We start from the raw sequence: 22,596 nt of genomic DNA, 5'->3' as shown, positions 1-22,596 counted from the left end.
TTTTGTGCTTTCTCCAGCAAGTCAGTACAAAGCTACCTAGAAGAACTGATGATTAAGTGGCCCTCGGTTCAAGCAACAAATGGTTTTTGGAAACTGAGAGGCGGCTGTGGACAGACGTTCATATTTCATATGTGTTTTTCATATCCAGTTGTACTGGTGAAATAGGTTGCAAGCCCAAACTCTTGATCACTTTTCATGATTAGAAGAATGTGCAAGAACTTTATAACCTATTTTTGCTCAAAGAGAACCGGAGTAGCTCAAATAGCCTGAATAGCTTGGTCTTTGCTAACTTTAGCTGATTTGGAGCAGGCGCCCCTAAGAGGAGCAGCTGCAGCGGGTGCGAGTAGCTGGCTGGCACAACACAGCTGTGTGCAAAGTGCCTCTGTCCACGTCCTTACCGCGTTTGTGGCTGCAATTAAGGATCTGACGGTCGGGCCCTTCCCGCCTTCCTGAGGAACGTCAAGTCAGCATCAGATGGCCATTGCCTGCGTCTGCAGCCAGCACTGACCTTGAAGATTTCCTCAGAGCTGGATGGTGCTGCTCCTCTTACCGTGCCAACCTCGTGTCAGCAGAACAGCCGTGTGGGTGCTGGGTGTGTTTGCAGGAATTTTGTGTGTTGGCATTGGTGTCTCTACTCCAGGGCGAGCTGCTCCTTATTAGCAGGGTCGGGTCTAGCGCCAGCGCTCTGCTGGGAGGACACTTCTTCTGCATCTTGAGGCAGTGTAGCCTAATTGGTGGATCCTTGGTATAGGCTAGGCCTAAACAGAATAAAAGCAAGCTTGGATTCCTGTCACTTGAGAGGGGAGGTTTGCTCTACCTGTAATAACTACGTTGTCTGGAAAGTTCACTTGGTCCCTTAGTTTGCTGCAGGCCACACTGAAAATTCATGTTGGTTGCTTCTGGACAGCAATTGCTGAATTTAGACAAGGCCTAGAAGAGGATTCTATCTTTAACTGCAGAAAATATTGAAGATATGAGAATTTGCAGTAATGCTGTAAGAGTCAGTAATTTCGTTAAAATTTCCTTTCTTTGGGAAGGAAATGAATGCTCATTGGAGTTGTGTAATGTGGATAAACAGCTTTACTGGGGAAGTGAATGTGTTATTCCTAACCCAGTGAGGCCTAGGTACTTTAATGGCCTAGAGGCAGGGCAGAGCAGGCTAAACAACATAAAGAACTAGTGCAACCCCGGGCCTTGGAGTTTGGTTCAAAGTTATAATAGGAACATATATTTTATGGCTTTATTTGTGTAAACATGTTTCAGAAATCTCTTGATTATTTATCTTAATGTAATATAGAGGTGAAACTGCTGGGAGACCTCAAAAGAAGTATCTGTCATTTTTTTCCCCTCTCAGAAAGAGGGTGACTGTATATCTGAATTTCGGTGTCTACATTCTTTTTCTCTCTTAATTGCTGTCTCTCTCTTGAGGCTAGAACCACTGTCCAAGTGAAATCTGGAGGTTTTATATGTTTGTCCAGAGTTGCTGAACATCTGCAGTCTTCTCAGAGGAGCAGTTGCAAATACACTGTTGGCTATTTGGCAATTTCAGGCACTCTTGCTGTTCATATTCAGTTAGACTCTACAGTGTGTGCCTAGAAAAATCCACATTTCCAATAAACAACACATCCTCCTCATGTGTGCAGTGCAGGCTGGATGTGTGCACGGTACTCTCTAGCAGCCTGAAGCCCTGGACTCCCTGAACCCATAGTACTGTGTGTACAAAAACATACATCTCTCTGGGAAATTCTGGAGAGAACTACAGCAACCCTGCCAAAAATCCCAGAACCTTTTTTGAACAAAATTTTCCAAGCCCTACAGTTTTCCAAGGACATAAACTCCCACATCTGTGTCTTGGCAATGAATAGTTTGATTTCCCTCCTTTGCATTCCACCCTGCTAGCTTGTTAAGTATTCATCAGCTGCAAAACTCTCATGAGACTTCCAAATGTCAAGCATTTGTGGACTGACTTTTCTAGATAGGCACATACATACACATATGTGTATATGTGCTTAGGTCTAAAATACACTGTTATAGTAAATGCTCCATTCTTGGCTGTCTTAACTTTTTCTCTAATATTTTTTTTGTTGCTCTTGTTTCTGAACAGGCAGAAATACTCAGTGTGCTCAGTCACAAAAACATCATCCAGTTCTATGGAGCTGTCATTGAACCTCCAAATTATGGCATTGTTACAGGTAAGGTTTCTTATTTCACCTTTATTTGATTCTGTAGTAACTGATGTTACAAGGTTTTAGCTCTACTCAGTTTCAGGATATTGCTAGTTGCTGTGGCCCCTCCTTTGTATCTACACAGAGGCAACTGCAGGCGTTCTTCTTAAAGCACAAATTCAGCACTCCCATAAAGAGAATCTTTCACTGTGTTCACTTACCATGGTCTATAAATTGTTTTTTCATTTTATTTGACATCTGATAGAGAAGTCAAGGCTTTCAGGATGTGAAACTTAAGAGGCTGAAGGTCTGCTCAGAGCAAAGTGGTCCCGTGAGTTCTACGTCTGGGCAATATGAGAACCTACATTATGAACTTACCAACTGCAGGCAAAGCATTGCTGCACGGGCCAAGCTCTCGCTCAGTATCATCCATATCAGTAGTCAGTGTCTCCAGGAGTTTCTGCTGAAGGGGAACCATTCTGGATCATGGGCTGGAAAAGGCACAGCTGTTGATCAGCTATAGAAATCCCTCAGATGGTGGACAGAACCTGTGAAAATTCAGTTATTTCTACCTCTCTTCTAGGGCTGAGATACTCAGGTAGTGTATGAGGTAGGAGCACGTGTGACGTGGTAAACTGTTGAGAGCAGCTGGAGCTTGATTTACAGGAATGAAAATACCAGCGTAGTGGTGGTCAGGGTGTTGAAGCCACTTCATAGATTCCAAAGGTGTATAAAGGATGACCTTGGTCTGGATGTGAGGAGGCTGCGCTGGTGATAGCAGGTCAAACAGGATTCTGAACATCTTCTTGGGGCAATGACAACAATAGAAAATTATTAAATGAAATAATTATAGTAAATTGCAACATAAGAAGAATAAGTGTAAACTAGAAACTAGACTAACAAAACAAATGTGTAATCAGTAGCTGAGGATGAAGCGTGTATCAGAAAGGCCTCAGTTTAAGCTTATAGAAAGTCAGTATTGAGAGATCATTTGAGCAGCTTGCCAGTCACAGGACAGAAAGTGGCCAAAGTTGTTCATTATGTCATTGGGAACATGGACATCTTTAACCATCAGTGAGAATAGTCTCTTCTAAATAGTCCAGCCACTTTATTACTGAGAGAACTCTAATTTTGTCCTCACTAAAGAATTTTTTTTCTTTTTTTTTAATTCTATTGAATTCTTTCTGTAATTTCCAAGGAGATTGGAGTCTCTTTGATTGGAATGGCATGAAGGCTGTATTTCCCCAGACCATTTTCAAATGGAAGAACAACTAATGAGAAAAGTGTTAATTGTCCTTGTACCTTTTTAGAGGGACTGTTATTCCATAATCATCTAGATAGTCTTCGATGCCACAAACTCACATTTCTTGTGAGAGAAAGGCCAAAACAAGAAGGAATTTTGAGAAGCTAATGATTTCTTCAGAATAGAGGGATCAAGCACTGGGCTGTCAGAAAAGCTGCATCCGCAGTCAGGACTTGCATCTCTTATCGGGAAGTACACTAGTGTAGAACTAACTGCTCAGCCATCCCTTGAGCTGCAGACGTGAATCACGTTATTACGAATGTCACCGACAGTCTCTGTAAACAGCAGTGTTCGTGTCCAGCTTAGATTCTGCTTGTTGATTACAGCTGCCCCCCTCGGACGAGTCTTGGAGCTTGCATATCCCACTTGGCAGGAGCACGGGCTGTATTCCACGCTGATAGGCTGAGTCCAAGAATTTACAGCCTTTCTAGCGCAAATATCTTTTTCCATTTGTGACAGAAAATTACTACCCTGTTGTAATTTCCAAATCCATACTTTTGTCTTAAAAACCTGTGGAACAGTAGATTTATAGGAAATGTATTAAAAGGGTTGAGCTTTGTTGCCTAGGGGTTATTTGCTTCTGTTCACTCATAGTGGCAGAAGGATCAGCGGCCTGAGTTATCACTGACCCCAAGGATCAAATTATGCATTATAGAGGCATGTGAGATGTGCAGCCAACCTATTCCTGAGGAATCTGTTTTTAAGACATGGTGACATCATGTGTAAAAAAGGCGTATGTTTTATTTGAGGAAATGTGCAGGTCAGCAGCTCAGTGCTCTTTCTGTGACATCAGAAGCTACGCTTTGGTCTTCTGCAGAGGTGCCTTTCAGCAGGAGGGTCACGTCGTAATGATCCCAAACTAATTGCTACTTAGGGATTTTCTCCCTCTTTCATTTCATTTCATTTAGCTTTAGAATCCTCTCAGATGGGCTGTCCTAGGCCAGGCTGCAGAATCAGTCTTGCTCCAGTGTTTCCTTCCCTACACAGTCATCTCCCAGTGGCTTGGACTTCATTGACAAAAAGCAATGTTTACTTTTTATGCATCTGCAGCTTATTGACCACATAATCATACATCATAGTGTATTATTATTATTAGCAATTATATGTATGGTTAACATAATACATATAGGTAATAATAGCATTCCAATTCTGCAGACTTTCCCAAGAATGTAATAAATAGACTTGGGAGACAGGAGATGGAAAGCTCAATGTTCCTGCTTGCATCTCCCTAGTCTTTGTGCTACTTGGCCTAGTTCCCTGGATGATGCCTCCAAAGCCACAGGGATGATATCACAGTAAAGTCCCTCCTCTACCCTAACAAAGAGCTGGAAGAAAATGCATCAATACATGAACTGAGGAATGACTTTCTTCAAAAAAATGTATTTTTGATGAAATGTTTGATGATAACGTTTGATGAAGCGTTAATAATAAATAAGTATAATTTATGGCAATAAATACAAGGGAGCTACAGCCTTTAGGCTGACCTGAAACACATGGAAATCTATTTTACTTTACTTCAATGTTGGTCCTGTAGTTTCTTCCTTACATTTTTATGAGAAAATAGTTTGATCTGCTGCTCTGTTCTTCCATGTCGCTTAGAAATAAAAGGGAGATATGAATGAAAAATTTTAATTTATCTTCCTACCTGCAAACTCTGTCTTTCTAACAGAAAGTTATGCACTTCACATAAGGAAGTAATCATGCTTTATTATGGGACGTAGCCCATGTGCAGTGCTGTTCATTACTGCAAAATAGTCCTTTTCTGCAGAAGCAATAATAATTGCTTCTAATAATAACAATAAACATGCTACCAGATTCATTTCTTAACTGTTGTTCTGATCGGAAGAGGCAATTTCATAATTTGAATATATAAGAATTTAAGGTTATATAAAAGTGGCACTGTGGAGCTTTTAGTTGTTAGTTTCATTTAGTTGTTAGTTTGGTTTTTTTTTTTGGTAGAATTAGCAGAATTGTCATTAGATATTTCAATTTAGGTGTGGTGTTTTAAAAGGATTTTTTTTCATTTTTTTTTAATAGAATATGCTTCTGCTGGCTCACTCTTTGATTACATTAATAGTAACAAAAGTGAAGAAATGGATATGGATCATATCATGACCTGGGCAACAGATATAGCTAAAGGTAAGCAAGGAAAATGATTCAGTACCATTTTACATAATCTGCAAAGTGTGCAGCTGGAGATGCCTTCTGCATGATGTCAGGAAAACTTTTCTGTACTTCCCAATTCAGACTATCCAAAGAAAACACTTGTTGTGCTTTTTAATGTGTTCCTTGGTTACCGTCTTTCTGAATCTCTTTCCGTAGCCAAAATAATTTCTGGAGTAAGAGCACCTTCTGTGAGCCAGCTTTACATCTGGTTTGCTCCTAGGTCCCAAGAGAATAATATTGTTTCTGTAGAATGTATCTTAAGTAAGTGCATAATTGTTAAGACATTTAAGGAAACGTATGAGATTGTTCTCAGTAGGCTTACTGACATTATTCATATAACAACAAAACAAACTGTTTTGTCCTTTGTGTTCTGTGTGACTACACAGGAATTACTGTGAGCTACTAGTTGAACATCTCTGCTACCTGTGTAGGAAAACACTATAACTAGTTATGACATTACAAAACATTAACTTGCTGTTACAGAAGCTCTGAGAGATACATGAGCTTCACTTAGTCCTTTTTATTGAAAATAGATTATGGGAGCTTTTCCTTCTCCTGCAGCCTATCAATGTGACAGATGAACGTGCCAGCCTGCAATAAGGACAAGTAGCAGGAACTGGAAAACATTATTGTTGATAAATGCTGGCCATGCTCAACCTCCTAACCTGACTGTTCCCTTGTTTTGTTCAGGAATGCACTATTTACATATGGAAGCTCCAGTTAAAGTAATCCACAGAGACCTGAAATCCAGGAATGGTAAAGTACCTGAACACTGCATTTGTTGTCATTTGCTAATGTAAACTAATGGAACACTTATAGCTGTACCTGAGCTTTGTGAACATGCAGAACTAAATCTCTGGCTGTCATCAAGCTCTGCAAGGTGCCACTGAGGCGAGGAAGAGCCTGTTCCCTCCTCTTCCCTCCTCCCAGCCCTAAGGCCATCTCACTTACAGGGCCTGGCATTGTGGAGCGCTCCTCAAGTTGGGTCTTGCTGATCAGTCTTAGAAGGTCAGGGATTGCCTGGACATGACCCATTTCTCCTTTTTGGAAGCATCGAGAGGCAAGAAAGACTAGCACAATCTAGACAACAATAGACTGAACAAGGCCTGGTATTTCTTGCCGGAAAAGGTTGTCATCATTGTGGCCTACTTTGAGGTTTGACAAATATTCATGCTTTTGAGAATTACAAACAGTGTGGAGCTGCACTGGGTAGATTCTCTTCAGCAGTTGAGAAGCAGTTATGAACTTTGCTAAATATTGACATGAACTGAAACATTAGCTATTCGTAGTGGGATAATAGAGACACTCATGGGGAAGGTGATAGTAAAGACAAGACTAATCTAGTTTCAGTTATAACTGCTATATTGGGGAAAATTAGTATTTGTATTAGTATTCTTGTAACAGATTGATTTTTGTTTTTCAGTTGTTATAGCGGCTGATGGTGTTTTAAAGGTATGAATATTCTAATTATTTATACAGAGATGTTGCTACTGACTTGATATTTTGATGCCCGGTAAATGAGAGGTTGCTGCTCTAACATCTGTTCATTTTGGTTTGTTTTTGCTAGATCTGTGATTTTGGTGCCTCAAGGTTCCACTCTCATACAACACACATGTCTTTAGTGGGCACTTTCCCATGGATGGCCCCTGAAGTAATCCAGAGTCTCCCAGTGTCCGAAACGTGTGACACATACTCGTATGGAGTGGTGAGTGCACGTGATTTCTCTGTGTGTGGTAGAAGAATTCCGGTGCAGGATTGTCTTTCTGAATAACAACAACAACAAATGCATTTTTTTTTCAAGACTTGAAAATATTTTTGACGTGCCTGAGAATGATGGAATGAACAACTTCTTGCATATATAGTAAGATTCTTCAGTAAATCCTTATTTACTAAATGAGGATTTAAATAAAATTCCTTCTCTGATTAAATGAGCAGCATGCCAGAACGCTGCTTTCCTGGAAGAACTGAGCCTGTCAGAGGCTTGCCGGAGCTACAGAACAATATCCATCTTGAATCTCTGCTTGTGTTTTAGTGGGACAGATGAGAAGTAGTTCATATTCACAGTAAATGTATAACAGGAGGAATTGGTGAGGATATTTCCATAAAATGGAGTGTCATGTTAAAAAGTAAGCCACTTTTTCATGCCTAATTGTTAAAAGAGCCTGCGATCATTATCTGGCAGCTGTGAGAACAGAGACTGCACCTCTTGTGGAGGTAGAGGCCTCATATGAAAGTGCAGAAAAGGCCAGCAGGGTTCTGCCATTTATCTGAAAGGGGAATAATGATTAACACCGCACCAGAATGTGAGTTTTGCAGGTACAGTAGTGTAAATTATTTCACCCTGTCCACAGTCAAAGTGTAATTTGTTTTTGCTCTGCAACGTGGAAAGCACTAGTAATAGCCACGCTGCTCGGATTAATTGCCTGCCTTGCCCCATAGCCCTCTGTGGCAGGGAGCAGTAACAAATACATCAAAGAAAAACGGAAAGGGAGCAGGGTTACGGTTTGCATATGCATACTGTGTACATATGCATTTTATTTTGCCATTTAGGGGTGCGTGACACAAGGAGGAACTCTCTTAGAACCTGTTAAATATTGCCTCTTTGCCTTCTCCATGGGTGGGAAGAGCGAGATGTGAGGGAGGCACTGCAATTTTAAGCTAGTGCTGATGGCCCAATAGATGGTGACAAACTTCTTGTCAGAGAGTTATTTATAGTGAACAAATTGAGACATGATGTGAAATGTCTTACGAAGAAAGGTTTGAAGATTTGTAAGGAAAGGGGGAAAAAAACCCTATGTTGTCATGTTCAAAATCCTTGCTGGCTTAGCTGAGCCAGGTCACGAGCAGTAACAGAACGCAGCTGACAAATGTAAATGTTAATGTAAACTGTTATTGGAGGCAATCACATATTATCCACTGAAGGGAATCGTTCCAGTTCCAAAAGAAAAAAAAATCCTAGAGGAGAAATTCCAAAAATGGTCTTATAGCTCTAAGTTGCTCACAGTCTTGATGGGAATTACCTGTAAGTGAATTCTAAGAGTGCAAGACATTAAGAAATTATTTAATATGTTATCATGCCAAATATTGCCAAAGTCTGAGGAACAAAATGTCGGAATTAAGTTTATTTTCCTCATTTAAAAAATAACACCCCTTTGGCAGTTCTGCTGTTGGAGGTAAAATTCAGCTAATCTGTTATATGTGAATCAATACGAAAACTAGAATCCTCTAGAATGTTTTAATGTGGTTTACATGTATGTAGGGATACTTCACTACACATGATATCTGCCCCTTTTGTGTATAAATTTCTAAGTTCGTATGTTCTACTGTGGTTACAGTAGATAAGCTATGCCTGGAAACACCATTGCTTTCCAAGGAGATGCAGGGGAAGAACTGAAGAATGACAGTGAGATAACTGTTTTGCTGATGAAATTACTGACATAATGCGGTTGTACCAGCAAGAAATTGTCCAGTATAACTTTGAAGATTGGGATCCCCTAGAATAAGTGTTAGACTATCAGAGAATTAGTTAGATTGAAAACAAAAAATCTTAGGCTATTTTTGTCTCTTTAAATGATTATCATCTGTAGAAACAAATTTTGAAGAATCCCCTTTCAAAGTGAATCGCTTGCCAGCAGCCTTTGTGCTGGAGAGACAAATCTGCTTTTCTTCAGTTAAAGTGCTGATAACAAAGAACAGAATCCTTTCAAATGTAAACTAGCGAGATGCTTGGAATAGACATTCTGTTTGCACTATTCCGGGCCTTCCTTAAGTTTTTAGCTAATTTCTTTTCTATTTTTTTCCCTGCCTGGTCTTTCTTTGTCTATACCTTTTTGTGGTCCTTCCCATTATGAGGTCCTTTCCCAATGGGTGTCAAAAACTTTCTGTCACCTTTGGGTAACAGCTGAAGGTGAGCTTGCTTCTCAGCTGAAATGAACTCCCCTCTCTTTGGAAACAGTCCACGTATATGTAATAGCTAATGTTTATGTTAGTTTGACCTCCACTCCATGAATAGCTAAACAGGTCCATATATTCTTTTGAGGTTTATATTAAATATTTTAGAATACCACATAAGAAATGCTGAAGCTAAATGTTCTGCAAGATTTATTGTGAGACACAGATCTTGAACTTTCCTTCAACCAGGCAATATTCTATTTTCTAATCCATTTCCAAATCCAAAGGCAACAGACACCAAGTGTTACAAGCAATCCAGTCAGACATTCACTCACATCAGTTACACTTTTTCTAATGTCATTGGGTTGCCCAGAAAATGATTTCTTGCTTCTCTTTCAGACAGGAAAATATATGTGGAATTATGGTAATCAAGCTAAAATCTTCTTTGAAGAATATTTTATCCTAGCAAAATTGTTTGTAGTGCACCACAGTGAACGTATGCATCTATACAAATGTATTTAATATTTTAATGCTTACAAGAACAAAAAAAGTGAAGACATTAATTGGTTATTGGTAGCATAGAGACTGAAGCTAAATGTGGCAGCTGTTACGCTCTTAGCAATAGTTCATGCATTGCTTCAGCTATGAGGACATATGTTATTTATAGCGGGAATGTTGGCCAGCACCAGGGGTTATCCCTTACTCTTTTTGAAAAGAATTATGAGATCTTTAACTTCCACTTGGATCAATGTGGAGAAGACTGACCTAATTTTCATGGCTAATAGTAAGGGTAGTACCTGTGGGAGCACCACGCTCACTCCTCGTGCTCTAGTCTGCTAATTGTGGCTCCCAAGATTCATGTGCACAGTGCTACCCATGGAAGACATTTTGAAAACACTGAATTTAAAAAGTGTTTTTTCTTTTTTTCTTCTTTTTTTTTTCTAATTACTCATTCAGATGTTCCCTATCCTGTATGACATTTTCAATTTTTGTTGGCATTGCACTTTTTTTTTTTTTCTGAGTGTTGTTACACTAGTGAGTTAATAGGAATTGCAATGCATAGCAATGCTCACCGAGGTAAGCGTGGGAGCTTTTTCTGAAGACCTTGCCTCCTCCATTCTCGATTTCATGTCCTGGATGAACATTCCTGGATGAGATTGTTCATTCTTTCTCTTTCACCGTATGCAAAGAAGAGCCTGGCATCTTCAGAGGCCACACCATTATATTAAATAATCCTGTTTTCTCTTCCGCCATTGTGCATAGACTGGCTCTTTCTTTGTGAGCACCTGCTGTCTGTCAACCCCGGGATGTTACATGAGCAGGAAAGCAGGTGATCCTGACCCTCTGAGGTGGGAGGGGAAGTGAACCATGTCAGCCTCTCAATTAAAATCCCCCAGAAATGGGAGACAGATCAATTTCCAAATGAGGTGAGCGAGGAGCGGGTGCTGCCAGTGAACAGAGCGTGTCCTGTGGTCGCACAGCCCGGAGCAAGCGCAGCTGCGGGTGCTGCTTCTGCTGCCAAAGGGCTGCGGGGATGGGCAGAGCCAACCGGGAATGCAGTAGATGCCCGTTTGCTGCCTTTTATAAGGCTGACATATGATCGTTCACCTTAGCTGATGATTCAGAGCAGCTAATTGTTAAGATGGGATTGAAGCTCTTAAAAACTGATTATACTGAAATGTCACCACTGGAAGGAAAGTCTTTGTCTGGACCATTGACCTGAATGTGCAGTTCACACTGGTGTTAGAACATTGCTCTACACCCCTGCAGATAAATACACAGGTTTCTGACATCCCAGTTTTCTGTCTTTCTTTTTCTCATACTGCTCATGAAAAACAAAGCATTAAGAAAAGTATTTTATATCTTGTCGACCTTCTATTTTTCTCTCAAATAGCACGTAATATGGAGTGCTTGGAGCTAGTACTGTTGGTTTAGGAAGGCAACGATCCATAAAGGCAGTGGAAATAAATACTAAAGGTGTCATGATAAAGGAATTCAGCGCAGACTGTTCTGCACAGGCTTATGTGTATGAATGGAACGAGGCAGCCCTCACAATTCACAGCCTTCGAAAGGAGGAAGGGAAAAAAAAACAGTTGAGTTTTCCAGCTCCAGGCTCCCAGAGACATTTAAAATACATTTTATTGTGTTCTTTACTTGGAAAATGTATTTAGATACTGTTTTATCTGATGTGCAACCTTGAGTTTCTTCTTTGTGGTTTCCTGTTTCAGGCACATGGATGAAGTGGTTCTGCAAGGCTGCTCAACTGAATGTTTCATTTGGTCCAGGGGCTTTTGTTTTAAACTGGCACTGTTGTATGCTCCTTTTCTGTCTGAACTACATGGGGATACTAAATTATTTCACTCTGCTGCAGTTAAATTTCCTTCTTCACCAGTAGAGAGGTGGTAATTGGACTTACAAAATTATTTTATTTTTCTTCTAAAGGGAATGATTTGAGGCAAACAGGAGAATTGAATACCTGTGTGAATATCTGCCCTTATATATTCCTTACGCGTCAGAAAATTGTTCTTAAATTTGTTTTTCCAAAATTCCCTTAGTTTTTCTAATTGGTCTACAGCTCAAGGAGAATTATTCAAATGGTTCTATTGATGGAGCACCCTGTTCACTTGATTAAAAGCCCAACCTGGCTTCAGTGCCTTTCTTTTTTTTTTTTTTTTTTCCTTCCTCCTGCTTGAGCAGTATCTGCCATTTTTGCATTTTCCTTACAATTACCTCCGTAGCTGGCCAAAATCCATTCAAAATGATGTGGCTGGAAAAAGCCTTGAGTATTGACCCAAAGTGTTGGGATATAGAGACTTGCTTAAACAGCTTAATGCATTTAGTCAGATATTAAATAAATTGTTTTTCTGTTGTGCTTGATATGTGAAGAATAAGTTTAAATGTAGATATTTCTAACAAGATATGGGTATAGACATGGATATTCTGGTAAAGAGATAGAGACATGCAGAAGAGAAGATATAAAATGTCTTTTGATTGAATACCAATACATGTTCTCTGTAACTGAAAAACAAGTTATATTTATTGACAGACAGTCTTTTGATGATACCAGACTTCTTGAACGAGGTAGCTTAAAATCTCAGATACTCTGCTACCAATATGTTAAAGCATGTGAAATTAGAGGAGCTCTATCTACATCTTAAGACAGTATGTCTGTAAAGACATTGAAGGGTACAAATATTTTAATATATATGTTGTATACTATTTAGTATTATTTAGTTTAATAACCCATATTTGGAGACAGGCAATTATAGTTTTACTTACAAAATACTTTCCATAGGTTTTTTTTTTTTTTTTCTTTGTAGGCATATGGTAGGATATGAGAGGCAAAATACCTTTTGGATCAGATTCTGATGTAAAATTACTGAGAAGCTGCAGTTGAAATTATACAAAAATATTTTTAAATGAAAAATGAAAGATGTGGCCAGTTTGGGCTGAGGAGGAGAGGAGGAGTTCATTGCCTTGCCAAGGCTCAACTGCTGAATGTGAACTTTATAGTGCTCAAAGAAAGTAGAAAGCATTTCCCATGGCTCTCACAAAATCACAGGTGTTAGACCCCACACAACCCAGTTTTTCATCTGGGCTTTTCTGAGAAGAAAAAGCAGAAACATTCAAATTAATTTAGTGAGAGGATCTTGCACACAAACACTGGTCCAAGTTACTGCAAATGGAAACTGGTCGTCTGATAATTGGATACAGATAGTGCTGTATCAAGATTTAATAACGTATTTAAAATACAAAGTGCAGAAATAAAAATTCTTTTCTTTTTTTCTGTTCCAGGTTCTCTGGGAGATGCTAACAAGGGAGGTCCCCTTTAAAGGCTTGGAAGGATTACAAGTAGCTTGGCTTGTAGTGGAAAAAAACGAGGTAAGACTACGTTTCTACATTCAGGTACATAGATCAGAAAACAGTATTGGGGTTTTGCAAAAGACTTTTTCATCTTCTTCAAATTGAAAGTAAGTTCACGCGTATGGAAAGATTAGCAGTAGGAGCTAACACAAAGGGTCAAAGTGATGTTATTCCTCATGAATGGACCCTTTACATCTAATTGTTGCAGCTTCACGTCGTGATGCTGTAGATCAAAAATTGTACAAGTACTGTACTAGTTTCTCAGTCTCAATTGTAAAACCTAGGGGTTTGTTCTTAGTGATGAAAGAAGCCATTGCGTCCAAGGTAGGGGAACAGTTTAACTCCATCTCCTGCGTTTAGGACATCTTTTTACTGGCCGGGAGTTGATATATCTGTAAGAGACCTTCAGCTACTTCAACTTAACTCTCCCAGCAGGAGTCACTATAGTACAAGAAACTGCCGCTTAGATGAAAATTTCAAAAATAAAAGAAGAAAAAATAGTTTTAAAAAAAGAGAGAAATTACAGTTTTGCCACCTACGTTCAACACTACATTGAAGATGAGCTCCTCACTGGTATCGGCAAGGCTGTGGCATAGCTGCAAGCCTCCTCATGCAGAGTCTTTCCATTTCAAAAGCACTTCAGTGGTGTAAACACCGTTTGTACAGTGTCCCCAGCCTCGCTTTTCTTCTCCTCACAAATTGAGGCTTTCAGTTAGTTGGACATGTGAGCGTACATCTGAACACCAACTCCCTTGATATCAAAGACAGTAACTACATTTAAAAAACATTTAAAGTTGTGACTGTACCACACACAGACAAGCATGGAAATCCTCCACAAAGATGAAACCTCCACTATCTAGACACAGCGGAAGCTTGGGAAACATTACAATGGCGAAGCACTGACTGTACAATACAGACTTCTATTATTCTACATACACTGTTTCTCCAAACGCTTCCGAGTTAAATAGTAGAGTTAGGATTCTACCTCCTAGTTTAACATTTTCTGTTTGTTTTTTCTGTTTTTTTTTTTTTTTCCTGACTTTTTTTTTTTTCTGCTATTGGGGGACTGGGTTAATTCCAGTGAGTGTTAACGTGATATACTGTTCAGTTGGGAATGCTGCATTAATGAGTGAAGATTATGACAGTGGTCTTCTACAGTGTTTATCAGAAGGCATGAGGAGGCTCTTTCTCCTAGTTTACAAAAAAGCCTCCTATCAGTGTGATGGAAGAGGCCCATAAAGCCTTCCATTAACTGTGTGTCTCCTTTGCCTACCGATTCCATTTTTATTCAAGGGATACCGAGTGACAATTTATTCACGTGATGAAAGACGTCAGAGGGTACACACACCTTTTGTTACAGCTTTCCAGACGAAGGAACTGCATAAACCCCAGTATGAACAAAAAATGGTCATGAGAACTATTTTGCTAGTGGCAGAAGAAACCTAAGGGGATGAAACTTCCAAAGACAGTTGTTCAGCAGTTACTTGTTACTACCGTCTCCTTTGGAAGGGTGCCAGGAAGCTTACAGGGCATTAACAGTTGCTTACATAGCTTTTATTTTTTCTGGCCATGACTTGGAGCCCATGTCCAGGGTAAGCCTTGTGAAAACCTGCTCGCACTGCTTTTCTTCACAGCTGAGTAATTTTGTGTGTCCTACAGCAAGTAGAAGGGCCAGGTTTTGCTCTCAATTCAGTATGTTGACAGTAATGGGGTTGCATATGTCCAGTTCATAACAGAATTGAACAGAACTGAAGCCACTGTTGAGTTGGTCCCTCACTCTTTATACTCTAAATTGCATGTTAAAATCAGCGTGGGATTAGGGCCAAAGTATCACCTATTACTTTGAGTGAAAAATATTGCAGAAATTTTGCAGAGCTTGAGCCCAGTAATTGACATAGAATTTAATGATTCTGTATGTGTCTTTTTTGATCCTGTGCATAATTTCATACAGTGATTTTTCATTCTGGTAGAATTTCTGTATAATTGCTTATTTTTTAATCTGGAAAAGAAAAATATGAGCATTGGGATTACACCCGGCATGAGCCCATAACTCAGTAGAATACTGTGGAGAAATGTAATCTTTTTAGAACATGACACTTTTGAACCTGCTACCTGTGTATTACGTGACAACATTCTGCCCAAGAAAGGCAAATGATAATTGCAACTTACTTTTCACCTCTTGGACTAGCGAGGGTTGCAGACAAACACTGTAGTAAGACTAGCCAGTGTATTTTTAGGTTAATGACTCAACCAAATATCAAGCATCTGTACAATTTGTTTATGTATTGTACAACTTTCTGTGTATTTCTTGCACAGAAATCTTTTCACTTTAAGGTAATACACTATTTTAACAACCATGCTCCTGCAGTGCCCTGACTGTATCTCACATTTCCATTTTACATCATGTTCAAATGCTTGTCCAGCAGATTTTATTAACTCTTGTTTTGGCTGCTGCAGCTTGTAAGTCTTTGCACGTCATATTATAGTAATATAATGGTAGAGCTTTCTCTGCTCTGCTTCTGAAATACCAAGAGTAGCAGAGATCTAAAGTCTTCATGGCAAGTTGGTTTGAACAAGATGTAATATCTGGTTCTTACTTGTTTATAGAACTGGGAACCCTTTTTCCATCTTGGCCCTTCTTATATTTGGACTTGTTCCCACTCTCCACTGAGAAGCTATTTTTTATTTACATTTTTTTCTGATTCAGTATGAAACATCTAAAGTCAGTTAACTGTCTGGGTAAGAGCAGAGGGATCACCTTATATGTGTAATGTTGGGATAAACAGTCAGTCAGCTGAAGAGGTTGTGTATCCATGTGCATAGACATGACAACAAATTTGCTTTTCGGCTTTCCAGTCTAGAAGAGCCTTTAAAAGTCCTCTAAAACTGCCAGAGAGAATCTTGTTAATGGATTAAAAATCTCTGTAAAAAATAATCAGACCATGTTCAAACTAATGCTGTATAGTGAGCAGTTCTGGCTGTATCCAGCAACCCTCTGACTTCAGTCATCAGGAAATAGTTGAGAGTTCACTGGGCCCTATGAACACTCTAAGTTCTTCATATTCTCAGCAATCAATTTGACCAAATACTCATGCAACCTCGTGTGGTGCAGAGCTTCAATTAGCTCTTTTTAGCTTAGTTTCTGTAAGCTACATTCCAGCCATTTGTTACAACAACAGTATAGTACAGCTGGATCATCCCTGTAGGAGAAGGGAAGTAGGCCAGCTTCCAAGTTACACCTGTCTTGATAAGCGTCTTGGAACACTAGGCAGTGCAGTAGCTATCTCCAAAAAATACTATGTTTTATCGTTAAGATCTGTTTGCTTCATTTTTGTCTCGTCTTCTAGCTTTCTTAAGCAATTTGGGTAGTATATTTGTTCCATTCCTTCGTTGTGAGTGTATTAAATTAGTTTTATTTCTTAACAGTAATGTCTTTTTGAGTTTTTTTTAAAAATATGTTAATCTCCAGGTATTATCATGTTTTTAAGTGAAAGAACTTTTTACTTCTGGTAATAGCTTAGATTTTATAGGAAATCTATTCTTAGCAGCTTAAAGGGAAATAGTTCCAGTAACTGATACATTCTCTCTCCACTAGAGATTAACCATTCCAAGCAGTTGTCCCAGAAGTTTTGCAGAACTGATGCACCAGTGTTGGGAAGCTGATTCAAAGGTACTGTCTTATTATGCTAATAATATATATTAAAGTGGTTATACTGTAATAATATGATAATCGAGGTACTGTAATAGTTTAGCCATGAAAGTAAAGTAAAAAATGCAAGTTAAAGAAGAGCCAGACTTTTGCCTCTATTTATCTGTTCTTAAGAGGATAAGTTAAAGGAGAAATTAAAGTATTTACTCAGAAAATGTTTTCTGAGTCATGGGAATAATCTTTCTTAAACTGACTTGGCTGACATCTTGTTCTACAGAAAACCAGTTAGAAAGAAACTGTGCATATACTAGCGTTGCTACCAAATACAACCTTGCTGTGAAGGTAGTTTAGAGAGGGAAGGATATTTGAGAAAAGAAATTATTAAGAAATCTCGGCCCCTTTAAACTCAGAAGGAGGTGAGTTACTACTTCAGGGAGTCCATAATTAATCCCAGAATGAATTAGTGCACTTAGAGTACCAGAGTGTAGTCACAGAAGAGTAGAATGAGGAACGAAATTTTCTATCTCAGGTTTCTTTTAGGAGCAAGGGGTCGCTTTCCTACAGAACAGGTCTGGAGTATTTGGAAGGCAGAGATCTATCAGCAACACGTGGTTTCCTCACAATTTGAATCTTTGAACCTGCAAAGAGACCAAGTGACCAAGAGTCAGCACCAAATGCCACGGAAGAAAATTTACTGGGACCTCTTTGCTCTAGTTGCTGCACATACTAGTGCTGCTCACTCTTCCACTTGCTCCATCACGATATGTAAGGGTCCAGGAGGCTGCCCCTTTCATGGAGAGGGAGGCATGGGAGGCATCTGCCTGCTGCAAAACAGGGATGCCCAAACATCAGGCTGCATTCAGTCTGCTAGAGTCAGCCTGAGTTTGGCCTAGTCCCCCACAGCACTGTTTCTGATGCATGTAAAGAGTGAACCTCAGGTTAGGCTAATTTTCTTAACGGTTCTTTGCCACTTCTTTGTGTATTTTTTTTTCTGTTAAGTAATTATAAATGCTTTGTTCACATGACTGAAATGGAGTAATCTCTAGTCATATTTTTGGGCCTGTGACTGACGCATTCAAGGTCACGTGTTGGGAAAGAATCGTTGCTTAAGGATCTCAAGTGCTGTGATAAGAGGCTGTGTGGCCTGCATGAGCCAAGAGATGGAGCACACTGCTCTAAAATATTGCACTGTGTAACTTACCCTTTTTGCCAGGATTAACTTAGCGTGTCAGAGTAGATCCATGACCTGGAGGTCAGGCAGAGATGGTGAGCTCAAGAATATCAGCTGCTCAAAAGCAATTGCTCATGTATGCACTTTTAGCCAACACCAAGTGTGAGGTATCTTTGGGTGGGTTTCCCCTCAGTAAAAGAGGGCCAAGATCCTGTGCTTTTACTGAGAGGCCAGGGAATACGTGTGGGGAACTGCCACAAAGCAACAGGAGTGCCAGGCATGGCTCCTGCCATGACTTCCTAATGGGACTGAACACAATCATTTGCTAGAATTTTTTCCTGCTTTGAGAGGAATGTCCCTACTTCATTGCCCCAGGTGATACATGCACTGGTATTCTTTGAATAGTTTAAACTGTTGTAGTTAAAATAAACAGTCCCTTGTGGGTTCAGAGCATTTTGCTAAAATACATCAAGTCAGTAATCATTAAAGAACCATCTCAGGGACAATTAAGTATCTCAGCTACTTCCAAATGTTAAAAACAAGCTGGTTTTGCTTATTAGATAGTATTGGTAGTATTAGATAGCATTAAATAGTTGTACAAACAAGGCTGCTCATTGCTAATGGCTTTGCTTTTGAAAAACAGGTGAGGGTTCTTTCTAGTTTCATCTGATCTTTCCACCCCCCAATCTGTATCCCCCATGGTAATACTGAAGATGACTATAAATTACTGGACATGTGGAAAATCTGGGAATGGAGAAAGAGCAAAAAAGGAAAGGTGCATGGGTTAAGTATGCTACTTTTTTGCAGACCTACTTAGTAAGAAGTAGAGTGGAAGGAAAGAGTGAATGTATTAGCCAGAGATATTTCTAGAATATGCATTTTAAAGATTTTTTTTTGTATGAGACATCACAGATTAAGAAGGGAAGCAATTTTCAGAGGTGAGTGATACCTTGATATTTTAGGAATGTCTTATAAGGAATCACTTATGAAGCCTGAATTTCCAGAAAGTGCTCAGCAGTCATCCACCGAAAATAAGACCAGCTATCAGTCTGCACCTACAGTGCATTTGCTGAATTTAAATTTGCCCTTGCCTTGGGGAGAGAATCCAACAAAAACCGAGAGCAGTGTAGGCCTGTGTCCTCCTGTCACAAGGGAAAAGCTGGGCCCTGTCAGTCTGGCAGGGTACTCGGTGGCTGTCCACACAGCCATGGATGTACAGCCTTTGTCAGGGCTATGTGGCTACTTGTTCCACTAGAGTTGCAAGACCCAACAGCCCCTTTTCCTGTAAAGATTTGGGGCATGGTGCAGCTTGGTTCTATGTAGAAACCAGAGTATGTGTGGTTGCTCATTCCAAATCCATTGCTCAGAGCTTTGTGTCACCATTACCTCAACTCCGATTGCTGCAGGCTGGGCAGTCATGTTGGCCACGTTCACCTGGTATTGGTTCTGCCCCAAACTGCCTAGCATGCCCCCCTCAGACAGAAGGACCACAGTAAATTTACAGAAAGGTTCTGTCAAAGAACCTCAAATAATATTAAGGTGAGAAGGTGACGTTTGCTCTTGGTCTGCTCCTGGAAGTCGCTGGTTTGGTGAAGGTGCCTTGCCCCCATGCCAGTGAGTGGGACAGTGCGCAGGAGCAGCAGTCCGTGCCCCGTGGGGCCCGGGGGCTGCGCTGTGATCCAGGAGCTCGGCACCATCCCCACTGGGGCTGCTGCCTGACTGCCCCAACCGCACCAGGTGCCCCAGGGGCTCCTGCTGCCCCGGCCTCTCCGTAGGCGCCGGGATTGTGGCCGGGTTTGGGGCCGAGCTCCGTGTGTGCGGGAGTGACTGCGGCAAGCGCTGCAGAGAAACCCAGCGCAGCGCCAGCAGCTGCCCCTTCGCCTGAAATCGTGGGGATGGACCAAAAAATGACAGACAAAGCCTCCACTCAGAGACAAATAGAGCAGCATTGCTGTATAAGAGAGCTTGTCTTTTTTTGTTACACATTTGACACTTTTTCAGGCTGTTTGACATTTAAAATAAAGAAATTGTCTTTCTTTTATAATGCGGAAATCACTTGGATCTTCCTGGGAGAGACACCTCAGCATTGTTCCTAATTGTTTTCGTGCTCCCCAATTAAAATGCACGTTTTAATTGCAGCATCTGTAATTTTAGCAGAAATGGTATAATTACAGGCAAGATAGAGAGAGAATGTGCATCATCCCCTTATTATGTATCTACATTTTGTTTCAACCTTTTGTCTCAACCTTGTCTGGGGTCTGTCAAACAGACTAACAGAGTCGGTGCTCTTTCAAGAAACACATTTAGCTGTGGCTCTTTCAGTTATTATTGTATTTTGTAGCTTCCTTTGGGACTAGCTACTAGGGTAGAAAACAGGGAGAAGTTTTAAGTGTTCTCTGTCAATAGCATTTGTGGGTATCACAGCGGGGGCTAGATGGAGAGTCCTGGAACATGATGTCCTGTGACCAGGATGGGGCCAGCACAGAAACCTGAGCTTTGCTGCTGGGCAAAGACGCTCGGCATCTTGGTGGAGCCCAGAACTTCATTTCTCAGTCCTCATGAAATAGCTGTCTAGAGGGCCAGGTTAAAAGTGGAGGGATTTTCCAGAGAGTCTTTCTCCGCAAGAAATGAGTGGCAGCCAGAAAACCGTTCTTGATGGGCAGCGAACTTGCTTGTTCAGGCATTAAAGAATTTAGTTACTACCTGTGACAGACAGCCCGTCTAATGGCCAGTTGCAAATGGGTCCAGCCCTCTCTTTTAGGCAATATTTTCCTCCTGTAGGATGGAGAATCCTTATGGTTATTGCTACTAGGAATGCTGTTCAGTTTTTTTCATTGGATTCAAAGGGGAGTACCAAAGGATTTTATGGGTAGATACGAGATGCTAAGCTAAGGCTTGGGTCCTGTTAGATTATGTCACTCTCTCCAAGCTGACCTTTTTTATTTTTCAGTGGAAAGATAAAAAATCTGTAACTTTATAGTCTTTTTGTAGGCTGCTGGATCAGAAAGCAGAACCCCAATTTCTGTGTTGTTTTCAGACTTTCATTTGGAAATATCCTGTAAGAGATTTTCGCATGGTAAAAGTCAAATATGACTGCAAGTGTTGTTCTTTTTGTCTTCAGAAAAGGCCATCTTTCAAGCAGATCATTTCAATTCTGGAATCTATGTCAAATGACAGCAACCTTCCAGACCAATGTAACTCATTCCTGCATAACAAGGCAGAGTGGAGGTAAGTTTTCTTGCTTCCGAGATGAAATGATACAGTGTTCTTGGAAATGATGTGAATCCTTATTTGTTTCAGAAGCGTTTGTATGCAAGAGGAGAGACATCAGACATTGATGATGTATTACTTTAGGGGTATTTTTAGAATATAATTTACCTTGTTTTCCAGGAATGCTCAGAATGTCGTGAAACTTGTGTTAGGAGCCAACACGCTTAGCTGTACACTGCGTTTGCAGGCTCAGGTGTCATGGTATTTATGGTTTTGTGATTCACATCTTGAATAACCCAGTTATGCATTTCCAGTCAGTAGCGCGAGAATAAAAACAACTCAGGTAAATGCACGGAGTGATGTAATATTCTTGGAAAGTAAGGACATATGTTTATATCAAAAACATGATAAAAGGCATAAAGGCCAAATTTTCAAAAATAACGAGAAATAGAAGTTTGATTTAGGTGTTCTGCCATTTTTGAGCACATTTTCCATTGCATTCTCTTTGTATGCATGCATTTGGCAGCAGCTCGGCCGTCAGGTTTTGCATCGTGCACCAGAATGGCTCGAGCATGTGGTTTCACCCGGAGCGTGATGACAAGCGCAGAGGAGATGAGAAACACGACACCACTTTAGAGTAGAAGTTTCAGGCTATTTTTTGCATGTGCTGAAACTTCAAAGGCTGTCCCCAAAGTTTACCTATCAGTTAGAAAGCCCGCAGCCCCACACTACAGCTTTGTGTTTGGAAGAGAAAATTGCACACAGATCTGCACGGGCAGGAGAGTTTGACCAGACAGTCGTGCCTCGGTCTATATTAAGAAGCTCTGGCCCCTCTCCAGGTGACCTGGGAGCATAAATATGAAAAGATTCCCTGCGTGCGGACTGTGAAAGATGTGAAGAAAGCTGGAGCTGGGGGTGCATAAAGGATGGGCAAAATATGGCGGAAATGATTTTTTTTTTTTTTTAACAAAATAGTGTTTTTCCACAAAAAAAACGTGCCTCGGAAATCGATCCATGCGGGTGGAAAAAGTGAGCTCAGGGTGGGCAGCAGCGCCCGGTCACATGGCGGGTATAAATAGCGCCTGGCGCGGCCCGCGCGCCCGCCCTGACTCAGCAGCGGGACGCGGGGCCCGCGCGCCCAGCCCGCGCCGCAGCCTGCGCCGCCACGCGCAGCAGT

The 22,596-nt window shown here is 40.6% G+C and overlaps 1 protein-coding gene across 2 annotated transcripts in view; it reads left to right on the top strand.

Moving 5' to 3' along the window:
* MAP3K20 (mitogen-activated protein kinase kinase kinase 20) overlaps nt 1–22,596 on the top strand; it is a 75,293-nt gene that overhangs the window by 19,017 nt on the left and 33,680 nt on the right. For both annotated transcript variants that reach the window (XM_026042679.1, XM_026042749.1), the window contains exons 2-9: nt 2,105–2,192; nt 5,506–5,607; nt 6,325–6,390; nt 7,058–7,086; nt 7,202–7,339; nt 13,321–13,407; nt 16,985–17,059; nt 21,331–21,437. In XM_026042679.1, the coding sequence (XP_025898464.1) occupies nt 2,105–2,192; nt 5,506–5,607; nt 6,325–6,390; nt 7,058–7,086; nt 7,202–7,339; nt 13,321–13,407; nt 16,985–17,059; nt 21,331–21,437 (692 nt within the window). The remainder of the gene's footprint in view (nt 1–2,104; nt 2,193–5,505; nt 5,608–6,324; nt 6,391–7,057; nt 7,087–7,201; nt 7,340–13,320; nt 13,408–16,984; nt 17,060–21,330; nt 21,438–22,596) is intronic.

The sequence above is a fragment of the Nothoprocta perdicaria genome, unplaced genomic scaffold (genome assembly GCF_003342845.1).
Source record: "Nothoprocta perdicaria isolate Ctin4 unplaced genomic scaffold, notPer1 scaffold_0, whole genome shotgun sequence".
Lineage (NCBI taxonomy): Eukaryota > Metazoa > Chordata > Aves > Tinamiformes > Tinamidae > Nothoprocta > Nothoprocta perdicaria.
Note: the sequence above shows the minus strand (reverse complement) of the source record. Positions and strands in the feature narration are given on the sequence as shown.